Raw genomic sequence first — 14,397 nt, forward strand, 5'->3', positions numbered from 1 at the left:
TGTTTGTAAGCTGGTTACACAGGCCGGCCTCGGACTTGCCCATCTTCTAACTGTGCCTCAATCTTCAAATTATCTAAGGCTACATCAGTAAGATTATAATAAAGCCACCAAATATACAGGCATTTAAGAAAAACACTTTCCAAACCCAAGGATACTTTACTGTTTATAAATAGTTTACTTTTTTTGATCCCTGAGTATATAATATTCTCAGTTGCTCCAGAAACCAAAGAAATATGGAACAGGAACAAAAACCACAACCTAACAGAAACAATAAACAACAGATGGCGAGACATATGCTAGCATCCCCTTCACCAAAGGGGCACACCAAAAATGGACTCTACACACCAGCCTACCAATAAGAAGCGTGCTGTTCAAGGTCACATTCAGACACCATTCCAGAGCACTAGCTCTACATGTAGGCCCCAGAAGGGTTGAAGGGCCACTCACTGGCTTCAAGGAACTCACAGACTTGGAGGGGCAAGACAAACACAAGAAGACAGACAGGACTAGTCTTATAGTATTTTTTTTGAATACAATCATGGAGAGTCAGGTTTGAGTTCCAACTCCAGCAAGTGTGAGACCCTGGACAAGTCAGTCAACTACTCTGGGCCTCATGCATAATATGGAGGTAATGTATTTCACAGAGTTAAGATGATAATTAAATTAGTTAATGTACATAGGTTCTGCTGCAAAAATGTGAACTTCTCTTACTGCTATAGTTATAATAATAATGACTAACCTTCCTCAGGTTCTTACTGTGTGTTAAGCCCTCTTCTAAAAATTATAAAATATTTCAATTTTTCCTCATTTCAAGTTTAGTGAGCTAGACACTACACTTATCCTTTTAACAGAAGAGGATACTGACTCAGGGGGAAGCTGAGTAAACTGCCCCAGGTCACCCAGGAAGCTGGTCTGCCACCTAACAATATGGCTGTTTCACCCCCACTGCCACCACCCCTCAAAACCACACCTGTGGAAGGAGGCAGAGCTTTGCAGAGGACAAGGACACCACAGCCTTATCTTCCCTAGAAGACCCTTTAACACTTCACTCTTCTGGGCTTTTCACTGGTTAACATGGCTTGAAATTATTTGAAGAGTTGAAGACAAATGCTAAAATAAATTCAGACTCACAAGTCATATTTGCCTTAACTAGTGATTCTGATTATTTGGTATTTATGAAAAAATGTTAAATATCATCCATCTCAAAGCAAAGGGGAGGGGTCCCAATAATAAGTGTGGCTGTCATACTGCTTTCCATATACAGGCATGTCTATTTTAGGTATCACAATCTCAAGTCTAATTATCTGGCCAATTTTACCTCAATGTTCATTTTTTAAAACTTTGACTAGAATTTTCCAACTGCACTGTAACTTTAAGCTTTTGTGTTTCTTCTACATTTAAAAAGAAAGACATTTCCCAACATATAACTCCCAGATGGAGAATTCACAGATGATTCATCTCACAGAACAAGTGTTCAGAGACATCAGCGCCAAATAGAGGAAAAACTTGGAATCCCCTTCTCTCTCAAAGTAAGAACTCGCCTAGATCTGCTTTGCTCAACAAAGTTTGTTTTCAATTATACTTCCAAATTCTTTTAACAATGACTGCATGGCGTCGGATACCAACACATCTGATTCTTTGAAGTGGTTCTCAAACAGAAAGTAGAAAATCAGGAGAAAGGGGAAAAAGAAAGAAGGGCCATCTATAATTGTTGTTTTAGGTCAAATATTCTCTCCAAAACTTCTCTTGGACATATAATATCAGAAAATCCACACACCGTACTTCTCACTTTTGAAAGCCTGCTCTGCAAGGAGCACTGGTGACTGGAGAAAGCCTCTGAATTCATCCCTTAACCACCCCTCCCTGCCCCTCTCTCCAAGGGAACACAGATCCTCAGCAGAAAATACTCTTTACTTCTACCTCAGTTCCAAAACACTTTTGTTAAGTCCTCCACACAGGTCAATTAGAAGGAATCTTCCAGAATAAATCTCAGAACCCCTTTGGGAAACAATGAAAATGTGTGAGATCATTTCTGCCCAGAAAAAAGGTACCAAGCCCCATGAAGGAAAGTCATAGGGCAATAAGTAGGGAGGGAGTCCTAGGTACATGAAATTGAACAATCCCTGTTACTTTCAAGTCTAAGTAGAGAAAAAAGACAGGGATCTGTGAAAACTTAATTAACCAGACAGACTGAGAATCCTCTAAGAGAGAATTAGATTTAAAAAAATACATTCACCAGAATGAAGGCAAGTAAATAAGAGAGACTGCCTGACATTGACAAAAGTCTAGTGGAAGGGTAGGAGGATTATTTTCCCTATTTTGATCCCAGAAAGCACATGGGAAAAATGCCATCTTTAGATCTTAAAGGAGAATTTTTAAAAGGAAAAAAAGTCTAGTTCTTCGGACTATTTGCTTTAAACCTAAATTAGTCCCTAATTCCTGTTAAACTTCCTGTCAAGAAGTTCCAAACCACTAACTGTGCCTCCAATTTTACAGCATTTTAGTTGTATCCCCAAACAAGTTTCCAAATTCCAAGAATTTGTTCTAAAGAAAAAGAAAAAATCCAAAGTTTTCTCCTTATGAAAATTTACATGACAAAGAATGAGTGGAAGAGAAAAAGCCCAGGAATTTCCACTCAAGGAATTAACAAACTCCATGTAGAAGAAAGGTGAATATTCAAAACAGAGAAAATAAAATTTCTGTATTATTTAGTAGGACAAATAAAAGTCTTTTAAGGAGTCCAATTTTAATAAGGATCGTGATTTTCAAGAATAGTGTTTGTCTAGGCCAAAACCAATGAAAACCTAGTCAGATGGATAGATGTGGTATAAATTTGACCCTCCCCTCTTTAAAAGACCACAGTTGGATAAATCAAGCCACTCAACTGTATATACTAAGCTGTTGAGTTTCCATCTTGAAAGGTGTACACTAACTCTCTGGTAAAAAGGTGGAAAGTGCCCTGGCTGGTGTGGTTCAGTGGATTGAGTGCCAGCCTGTAAACCACAGGGTCACGGTTTCAATTACCAGTCAGGGCACATGCCTGGGTTGTGGCAGGTTCCCAGGGGGCGTGCATAAGAGGCAATTACACATTGATGTTTTTCTCCCTCTCTTCCTCCCTCCCTTCCCTTCTTTCTAAAAAATAAATAAACAAAATCTTAATAATTAAAAAAACAGGTGGAAAGCTACTCTGATATATATGTTCCTTACACATAGTCAATGGTGAGCCAGCTTAGAAAGGATAGACAGGGAGTATAGCTGCCCATCCTTTGGCAATAGTCATTTAAAGCAGTTTACCGGCAATGCCTACAACTACACTCATCCCAACTATGCACTAAAGGCCTACTTAAGAAGGATGCTACCTACAGTGGCCCTAAGAAAGGCAGAGATAGGCAACTCTTTGAGAAAATGTGCCCTTAATTTATTTGCTGTTTCTAATCTAAGTGTTCAAAAGCAAAATGCAGGATCTTAAGTAGGTCTGTACCAGCTCCCACAGTTCTCTCTGGGCCAGAGGGAAAAAGGTGGCAGCATCAAAGAAAGAAATACCAAGGAGTCCTTTCTCCCCTTCTACAACACAAAAGGTTCCCTCATTGCAAGATCCCAAGCACACCCTATTTCCCTGTGCTAAGCAGGTTACACACCTGAAGATTCCACTCAGAAGTACTGACCCTGCTAACATTATTTTTAAGTAAGTATCCTAGACATGCAGATGGATTTACTAATTCCTACCATCCGATGAGTAGTAAGTTTATTCCCTCTTTGTTTCAAGTGGGATAAAATCATAAAACCTGAAATTGACAAGTTTTTAAAGTCATACATCCCTTTATATAAAGGAAATTAATTGATTAATCCAAGGTCACACTGCCAAGCAGGGTCAGGGCCAGGACAAAACCCCAAGGTCTCCTGACCCAGCCATGGACTATTTTCCCATCCTACCACATTCCTGCCTTCACAGCTTTAAGAAAATTAATTTTTTCCTGTTAAGTCAGTAGTTTTATTCCTGTTTGGTCAAGAACCTCTTAAGGAAGCTTAAAGAAAATGTGGGCTCCTTTCTGCCCAGAAAGATGTACTGTGCTCTAAGACTTCACATACAATAAAGCTCCCTAGACCCACTCCCCTCAAAATATTTGCCACTCTTTAAGTCAATCTGGAGTTCAGTATAATGTAATCATTTCTAAGTACTGTTCTTTCAAGTAAACTTGTGAAAGAATCCAAAAATCTCCACAGAAGAGTTCCTGATTTTTCTCTTGGGCAAAGCACACACCTTGATGAGGCCAAACCACCCATGGCCAACAGAGCCCTCACGGACACCAAATCTGAGAAAACATTCAGAGGAATTTGGGCTGAGGCAAACCTTAATAGATGAAAAACATTTCAGTTTGCTTTCTGGATCTCCTCCCTTCCAAATTCGGAAGGAACACTGTCCCACTCAGGCTGCGTCTGCATCCATCACTCTGTTTCATCAACAACCAACTTCCTGGGAGCAATGAGCTCTTCTGGCTGTTTACAAGTTCTGCAAGCACTGAGAGTTTTTGTGCCAGAAACTTACACTAGCCCAGGTGGAAGGAGCAAATCATAGGCAAATTTTTTTAATTGAAAATAAAATAACGAAAATATAGGTAAGATGCACAGTGGTGGACCAAGGCACGTGCACTGCTGAATCAAATGAAAAATGAAGTTCTCTCAATTTGCAAAATAGAAATTAAATTCCTAGTTGGAATTTCTCAATTGTAAGTATTTTCTCCCATAAATTTTTAAAAACCCTTTGGCATGTGCTTCCACTTTTCTAAACATAGAATCCACTGTAAGATGGTATCTAATTAAATATCATATAAATTTAATTAAGCTGAATATATCCATGAGTTTAACCTGACCATGTTGGACAGCGTTTAAAACCTTTGAACACTCCATAATCCATGTAAAGTTATATTTTCACAAGTAGAATATAGAAATCATTCCATAAACTATGACCAAGTGAATGGAGCTTGGATGACTACGTGACTGACCCCCATTCAGATTCCTAATTAAGCTGTAGCCATCATGAAATCTATTCTAAAAAGGGCTCCAAACCAACCAAGTAACAGGCTATGGAGAAATTAAACTATGGACTTCCATAAAACAGAACAAAACCGTTCTGCAATTACTTGGAGAAAAGCATTCTGAATCTGTATGAAGCTTAAATCAAGCACAGAGGGTTCCAGGAACCTAGTTCTTTGCTTTCTGAGGATTTTCTTACAGGGTACCCTAAACTCTATTTAAAGCAGCCTCAAGTAGCCGCAGCTGGAGGGTCCGGCCTTACAGAGTAAACAATAGTTAACTCAATTCAGACTCAGGACTTAACTATAACCAATGGTTAATTATCCTTCTATTAAGTAACAATATCTGAAAAGTCAGTTTTTAAACGACCCATTTGTAATTATGTTTGCTCACTAATGGATTCCAATCAACAATTAAATAGCACAGTAGAAACTTCCCCATTGAGAACTACAGGGGGAGAGAGGAGAGTTCTGGGAAAGCCTCCAGGAAAAAGCACTTTTGAAGCCCCTCCCGAAAGAGAACAGAAAAATCCTGTATTCTGAAAACACAAATTAATAATGCACACTGTATATGCTCAATAAACATTCCATAAATACAGAGCTTACCAAAAAAATAAAAATAAAAAACCCACAAAATAAAAGCTGAAATTTTTCAAGTTGTTCAAATCCACATTTCTTAAAACATACTTTAGTAAATTGTATGATATGTGAATTATATCTCAATAAAGCTATTTTTAAAAACCATACACATTTACCAATGAAATGATAGGCCTGGACTTGCTTCCCAAAAACATGGAGAAGTGCATTGGGAAGTAGATCAAAGAGCTGGGGGATGGTACATAGAGTTCATTACATTATTTGTCCACTTCCATTAGATATCTGTTATCCCCATAGTAAAGGGTAAGAAAAAACACCTTACACCAACAGAAGGGAATTAGTTTATTTAAAGTACCTGGCTGCATATTCAATGTTCCTTTAATTCAGAATTTTGTTTTAAATAAGACTTTTCAGCTCTGGCTGGTGTGGCTCAGTGGACTGAGTGCCAGCCTGCAAACCAAAGGCTTGCTTGTTTGATTCCCAGTCAGGGCACATGTCTGGGTTGCAATCCAGGTCCCCAGTAGGGGGCACCTGAAAGGCACCACACATTGATGTTTCTCTCCCTCTCTTCCCTTCAAAAAATAAGTAAATTAAAATCTTAAAAACAACAAAAAAAGACTTTTCAGATCTTCTCACAAGAAAAAGATGCTCTATCCCCAACTACCAACTTCCCAAACAGTTATAGTTGTCACTGCCCACACAGAGCCCAGCCTGTCAATTTCTTTGCACCCAGCCCAAAGTGCTAAGACTCAGAGGTACATGCAAATGATTCCATACAAAGAATGCTACAACTACAACATTTGGAACTAAAGTGAGATGATCTGTCCCCAGTTCAAAAGTGCTCAGTCCTTTTCATTGTATCTAATAGGCACCATCAAGTAGGTGGGAATTTATCAGTGTAACGTATGCTCTGACTGAGATAAGCAGCAAATTATTTGAACAGCAAATTATAAATTGGTGGAAGGAGCAAAGGACAGGAAGTGAGGGTGGAGGGACATCTGCTAAATGCTACAAAGAAAAGTCTTAGATGATTACATTATAAGAAAAAAACTACTATCTATATCTCCACCTTGTTTCTCAACATGGAGCTAATTCTACTTGAGACAGACCCTCACTCACTTCATTCATTTCTTCCTTATGATACCTTGAGATCTAAAAGATTACAGACCTGTGCATGACAAAAGTTTAAAGGACAATCTATGTAAATCGCTTAAAAAGAGACAGATCATACTTTCTTTAAACTCTCTAAATGGCACCTTTTGCCAAAATAAACTAAACAAGCAGTGATTGGAACCTGCATCCTGGTTCATAAGGAAACCAAGACATATTAGACTTGCGGGGATGAACGGATTGGTTGTTCGCACAATAGGCTTTACCGGTTGTGGTAGATTAAACAGTAAAGAAGCAAATAATTGTAGTGGGCAAGGCTGTCAATTGTGGCCACTCACTGGGGAAGGGACATGGGTAGGGTACAGGTGCAAAGAAGCCACCACACATGGTTCTTCAGATGGCACCCTTAACAGATTCCTCAGGTGACTGTGATCACTGCCCAAGGTCCCCTATAAAGTTACTTTAGGATGGCAAGCAAACCAAACCAAATGAAAAATGTCAGAGCTCTCCAGCTTTCTGCATAGAACCCAACGATTACCTCCCCTCTACACCTCCTCCTTCAACTATTTCCAAAGAAAAGTGGGTACAGTACAGGGCTCAGCTGGCCCCATAGTCTGTAACATAACCCGTGTTTTGAGGAGCACACCTGCATTTTTCCAAGCTATTGACCAAGAGGAGTTAGTTACATCTCGGTCAGGCTCAATTTCAATGAAACCCTGGGAAATAACAGGATAAAATTATTAGTTTAAGGTCCTCTCATTTCCCTGCCTCCTTCCCACATCTCACCTCCCAAAGGGATAATGCTAATAGAAGTAGTTGCACAACTGGAGTACATTGTTAAACCACCTCGATAATTTTTGCTAATTGTATAATTTGTTGCAACTGTTCATAGCTTCCTGCCTGTACATCTGAGCTTCCCAAGGGCACATGAAGTTTCACTGTTTCTCTCTATACCCTAACCCTAACCCTAACCCTAACCCTATCACCAAAAACTATGGGAGAAAGCTGCTTGGGTATAAGCCCTGCCGTCCTGCCCAATCCAAAAGAAGCCTTCATACCAAAAAAGTAAACTTTTCCCAGGAGGGCCTTTGTCACTAGGAAATGTGACTTGCAGAACCTTTGTGTGAGAGGATGCAAAATTTGATGTACTGAGGCCTTAATTTTCAAATTGTGTTCTGGAATCATCAGCAAGCTGATCAACCCACATTGTGAAATTACACTAAAACAAATATGTCATCTAACTTTGTCCTCACAGCAGCCATAAGATAGAATATTATGATCCCTTTTAAGAAATCAAGGAAAAAGGTTTGCCCCAAATCACACACATAGCTACAGAGCAGTGGAGGCAGGAAATAGACCCCAGAAATAATTTTCCATCTCTTCATCACTATTCATCAGTGAAGGGTGTGTACTCCGTGTGATCACCAGATGAGAACTTCCCCAATTTCACAGAATAAAACCGAAGAAGGCTTTACCCTCACCCATTTTTTCCCCATCAGTAACCCAAACCAAGATTTGGGGTTCAACTGGGTAGCAATTGCCCATTTAAAGAGCATCAAAAAGAACTGAAGGCAAGACACCAAAAGCATGAAACCCATGGAAATAAAGAAATAACTGTTTTTAAAATAGAGAGACTTTTATAAACAGACTGGGTTTATAGCTTGTGTTTCAGAAGACAATGTATAAAGTACTTGGATAGAAAGTACATATAAAGTATTAAATTATATAAAACATAATAGTATGTAAGTATATAATGCATAAGGCTTTTGCATAAGAAAAATACATAAGCACATCCACTCCCCAAAAGACAGAATACAAATTAGCAACTTCCAATGGGACTGGACACAAACCACAATTTTCTTTTTGATATACAATCTCCATCCATTCATTTTGCTTTAATGACAACAATGGATGTACCAAATTCTTCATTAGAAAATTTCTCAGCCCTAGGCATGTAACTGGCTAATTAACTGGTCTGTTTGGGCAGTATTCTAAACACTGCAGTTGTATAAAAAAATAAGTGCAGGTTCCAAGGGGATAAACTACTGTGGAAACTTTAACCTCTGGTCTTCAAAGTCCTACTTCTTTGCATGGAGAGCTAAGAACATATCTGACCTTCTTACCAACTCCCACACTTTCTCTTGAAATAAAAGCAGGAGACGAGCACATTACTGACATACAACATGAACGGAACTAGGAGGTAGATGGAATGGACCTCACTGCCTCAACATCATGCTTAAGTCATTAAAAAAATTAAAAAACAAAAACAAAAAACAAAACAAAACAAAAAACACTAACAGCCCTGAATTTCCCACAGGCCAAGAAACACTGGGGAGTTTTAGATATTTCTCCTCTGCCTGGGAATGTCTCCTCCTCCCCTCCACCCTCCTATCTAAAGACAATGCCTTCAGCCTTTGAAACTGCAACCACTGTAAACAGCTCTGAATATTAACACAGCCTAGAGTCCCATTGCTTTTAAAAGACCCCTAGGGTTTCAAATTGCAGTCCTGAGGAGGGGGAAGGTCCCTAGTGAGTAAATGTCACCAAGCTCATTCAAAAAGAGTTGAAAGTTAGGCTTGCTCATGAAACTTCAATCTATGGGTATGTCAGAGAAATCCCTTTCAGTTTTAAACAAGTAAGAAAAAAAATTAGAAAGACCTGGGACAACCAACATTCTTTATTGCTTAGAGTGACTTTCAACTCAATGAACCCCTTTTCTAGATTCCTCTGCCTGTGGATGTCACTTTTAAAATAACCATAGGCTATTTTAAATAACCTCCTTCCGCCTTCCTTCCCACTAACAGATCTTCAGGGCTTTAGCAGGTGCACAAAATGGGCCCAGGTGCATTGTTAAGTCACACAAAACCCTGCTGTTCTCTTGCATTCCTGTCCAGCCTGAAAGAGAGGATGCTGAAAAGACTCTGCACCAAGGAGACACCTCTGCAGAATGGGGGAGAGGCCCTTTCATTGTGAGCATGTGTCTGAGGGAGAGAAAGGTCAGCCAGGGGCCATCCCAATGTGCTCAGGGAAAGCTGCCTGGGGAACCCAGGCAAAGGAATTAACACTGCAGGGACGGAAATCTTCAGCTCCAGGAGCAGAGCTCAGATGCTGGACATTGGGATGTGTCCCCTAGGATCCAGTTCTCATTATACTGCACTGAATCATCTTCATCTTTCTGGAGACGAAGAATTATTGTTGATAATATATTCCAAAGTTCAAAGTTTGTGAAATCTACTGACCAAATGTAATTATGGAAAGAGATGAACACACTTCTTTTTTAAACGGTCCCTTGAAAAAGGAGGCAAGAACAGCTCTGACATACCCTAAAGGCAAGAGGAACACTGTGCCAACATAGCTCACTGGGCCTTGGGCAGGGGTCTCTAAGCACTGAAAAATTAGATTTTATGTCCATAATTTCATATTAGGGGTCTTTCTCTCAAGGCAACCAATTCTATTTGCCAGAGGCTTCCTCTTACTCAAAAAAGGTGTGGGAGAACTAGTAAGAGACAAGGGCCCCAGCCTGGAGGGAAGCAAGGCCATGCCTCTGACATTAGTTGCCACAAGTCCTCTGAGTTCCAGCTAAAGCAAAACTCTGAAAGCCCTCACACCTTTCAGGTTTTCTCTCCCCATTTCCCGGTGGGTAAAATACTCGCTATTCCAAATCACCCTTTGCCCTTCCTGACAAGTAGGAAAATGTCAATGTCTCCTGTGTCCTTGATAAGTGATATAGGGACATAAAACAGAAATGGGCAGAAGTCAGAACCTCAGGACAATTTGGACAACAATCTATTTCTTAAAACAAACAAACAAACAAACAACAACAACAACAACAACAAACCATGCAGAATCCCAAGTTGGGTTCCTAAACAATTTGGTCACCTACACTTTAAATCTAATTTGCATAAACAGGATGGGAGGTATTTTCCAAATTCTTAATTCACAGCACCCTGCACACCTGGACCCCAGCACAACTGTAAAATTTGAAGACAAAAGCACCCTTTGCTTCACAACTACAACAGCAACCGCATTTTGTTTTTATTTTCTAAAGTAATCATAAGCATCACTTACATGCCCAAACCAACGATTCAAGGCACCCAGGTTTGGTACTGGAAACACATAAGGACATATAATCCAAGGAAGCCCAACCAACACATTCCTCTTTGTGTGGCACAGGAGAATCACATCTGGTGTCCCTTGGTGAATGTCTTTGCTTTCGAATGCCACGTCGTCTTCCCTCCACACTGAGAATGAGAATCAGGGTTTGTGCTTCCTCCCTATCGTGATCCCACTGGGCCATCATTTAGCTCCCAGAGAGGTTAAGCTAGCAACGCTGTGCTCTACATTACACCACAGATTAAAAGTCTACAGTATGTTCAACATACTGTAGTATGAAGTACGGTTTCTGAAGTCTTGCTCTCAAAAATAATTTCAAAGAAGGCAAACATCTGAGTTCTAAGAAGTTCAATTTCTAAGGTTCTGGGAAGTTAGAATAAGGCTTGGCAGTGCTTGGTGCTATTTATGAATGTGCTGGTTGGACTATGCCAATCTCACCTACGTAATGGGATGGCAGACTCAGTTACTGCTTGACTACTACAAGTTATTGTGCTAAATAATTGTCCTCAGACTCTAGGAATGAACGCCACGCCAGTCCTTCTATTCAAACTGTATGTACATTCACCACTAAAAAGTATTAATTTCCTTATGCTAGGCCTAAGAACAGCTCCAAAATTAGATATACTGTTTACAAAAGCAAAAAAAAAAAAAAATTCCATAAAGCCACAGGTCTCTTTCTATCTTAAACCCACAGCCTGAAATTGATTGAACTAGCTGCAGTAAATCTCATTCACGGGATTGTAACTTAGATGAAATAATTCTCTAGATACAATATAGACTCACATGGTATAATCTTGGTGAAATTACAACATATTTTTTATATATACAGAGACTTTCTCCCTAAAGTCTTGCTGAATCATAGCCAGAAATATAAACTTTATAAATATTCTAATGGAAAATTCAGAGTAAGAGTAATGATTTAAATGGGGAAACTGAAGTCTAAAGAAAAAAAAAAACAACATCAGCTTGATTTTTCTTTAACCAGAAAGAAAATAATTTCCCAATGTTTTTGTACTGAACACTGTATAGCCAGAAGTCACACTCTTCACATCTTAAAATCTAATCAGTTAACACTATAATCAGTACAATCAAGTCTACTGAAGGTCAAAACGCCCAGTTTGGTATTTACTGATCATCAAATGTTGAGTAAGGAAGACTAATTTTAAAGGTATTTTGTGCCACATGAAACATCACTCCTAGGTAACAGAATGCTCAAAAAACAACCAGTAGTTCTGCTCCAAAAATTAAAAGGCAAGGTAAAGTGGATCTTGTGATAACAGGAAAAATGTAAATAAGAGGACACTCTGTCCTCTCGGGTAGGTCACCACTTCTGAACTAAGCGCCTTTCCACAATGCCACTGACACATGGCATTGGGAATCATTTTCCCAACAGGTGAACAATGAAGAAGTTATTCAGATTCAGCTCACATGACTTTATTTTTTATTTTTTAAAAAAACTATCTTAAGACTATATAAAAGAAAAAAAATAAAACGCAATACTCCAGACTGTCCCAACTAAATAACATACCACCTTAAAGGCAATGTTTGGCTCCTAGTGTTTGATACAACCACTGCCCGTGTTAAACAACTATGACCACTGTTTTTCACGGAGTCAGTGAATTCCATGGAAGCAGCAGAATATGAAGAGAAAACCTCATCATAACTAAAGGGTCCCACTTCAGAACTCTGTAGTACTTGATCATCCAACAATATGTGTTGTGGTCCAAGTTAAATCTGGGCCCCATCTTCGGAGGTGCAAGACCTTCACGTGAAAACAGAATTAACTTCTTCCCTACCATGGCAGTCAGATATCCAGACCACATTTTCTTAGATCAGGCCATACTTGTGTCACTGGTTTTCCCTTTTTTAAACAGCGAATGTCTTGCCTGAGGTTATTACTGTGCCCCTTCTATGTTCTAGGAAAGAAGTCCAGTTACTCAACTGAAAAGTATACTCAAGCTAGGCCTTTTCTGGAAGGCACTAATAGTTCTGCAGAGATGCTAATTACCCATAACTGAACAGGATTTTGACTAATGGACCAAATTGTTCAGAAGTTTAGGAAAGCTGTTATATTCTACCATGTTTACAAAAGACTATTGTATTTTTTTCCTCCCAAATTTCTTGCAATAAGTGTTCTACTAAGTCCTATAGGCCAAAATCCTGACAACACAAAAAAGAGCCTCTTTTGGCTGAAACAAACTCTGCTTAAATCAACCAAGTCCCTGGCACTCTCTCCTGAAGTAGCACTGCTCCAAAACTAATTGGCACCATTTGTAAAGGAGAAATGCTAGAGGGTGGGCCCCACCCCAGTGGATCATATGCCCACGGGCCCTCCCAGCGAACAGAGAGGTCTGGACCACAGTTCCCTATAATGCCAACCAGCGTACATGGACAAACTCCTAGCAGTCACAGATTTCCAGGAACTCTCAAAGCCCCCTTACTGGAGGGCCCTCCAGGGAAGGCTGCCTTCTGCCCTGACAAGAGCCAAATCAGGCCAACATGGTCCTGGGGGATGAAAAGGCGGCTACACACACACTTTCACTCATAAATAATGTAAATGCAAAACTGGAGACAAGAGTCACCTTCATTCATTACCCAGTGGAAGGCCAAGGAGCTCAGACACCAAAGAGCTGGGTTAAAGGAGAGGAAAAAAGAAACACTTAACCACATACCCCAGACAGACATCCTCACATTCTCTCCTCCAGATGTTTCCCACTCTCCACCCACAAACACCTCACCTCCAAACTTCCCTTCACATTCTCTCACCTCCAAACACCAGCTCACCTTCAAGACCCAGTCACACTCACCTCCACACCCCCAAGAGACGCACGCTTCTCTCCTCCAGACTCACACTCGCTCACCTCCAGACCCTGACGAGGCACATGCTTCTCTCCAGCAGACTTCTCACGCCCACCCTCTCTCCTCCAGACCCCCGCGCATGATCTCATCACTTCAATCCACAATAACAGTTTTCCAGGCCATACAACTTCACACGCACACAACTGAACCCGCATACCCTTCTGGGAGTAGCACCCCAGCCACCCCAGCCGCCCCAGCCCCTAGTGACAGTGCCCAGCATGCGGGGAGCGCGGAGAAAGCTGCACTCACAGGCTCCGCGTCCAGGCAGGCAAGTCTTGAGGCAGTGCCGCCAGTCCGCGCCCACCACAGTCCAGCGAGTCCCCAGCGCAAGAGCAGGCGGCGGCGCAGGGCACCCGCGGGACAGATGCAGCCGTTGCGGGCTCCAGCCAAAGTAGCAGCAGCAGCAACAGCCACAGAAGACATGGCGAGCGGAGTGGGGCTCTGAGCGATTCCCAGACCGGCCGCGCCATCTTGTCTGAAGCGCGCAGCAAACGAACTCCAGGCGCAGGGGCTGCGAGGTTCGGGACAACCACAGCACCGGCTGGCCCGCAGTTTCTCTCCGCACTAGGCTCTGCGCCAAGGCATGGCCGCAGGCACAAGTTCTCTACGCTGCTGCGACTCTGGCGCTCAGCGGGCCCCCAGTGCCCGGGTCGCCCTGGAGCGCCCGGAGGGGGCCGCGAACTCT

The 14,397-nt window shown here is 41.1% G+C and overlaps 1 protein-coding gene across 3 annotated transcripts in view; it reads right to left on the reverse strand.

Moving 5' to 3' along the window:
• The window catches only part of LRIG1 (leucine rich repeats and immunoglobulin like domains 1), a 102,672-nt gene extending 88,490 nt beyond the window's left edge, over positions 1-14,182 (reverse strand). For all 3 annotated transcript variants that reach the window (XM_045832176.1, XM_045832175.1, XM_045832174.1), the window contains exon 1: positions 13,962-14,182. In XM_045832176.1, the coding sequence (XP_045688132.1) occupies positions 13,962-14,182 (221 nt within the window). The remainder of the gene's footprint in view (positions 1-13,961) is intronic.
• Between the last annotated feature and the right edge of the window lie 215 nt (positions 14,183-14,397).

This window comes from Phyllostomus hastatus, unplaced genomic scaffold (genome assembly GCF_019186645.2).
Source record: "Phyllostomus hastatus isolate PE091 unplaced genomic scaffold, TTU_PhHast_1.1 phas_contig_16, whole genome shotgun sequence".
Taxonomy (NCBI): domain Eukaryota; kingdom Metazoa; phylum Chordata; class Mammalia; order Chiroptera; family Phyllostomidae; genus Phyllostomus; species Phyllostomus hastatus.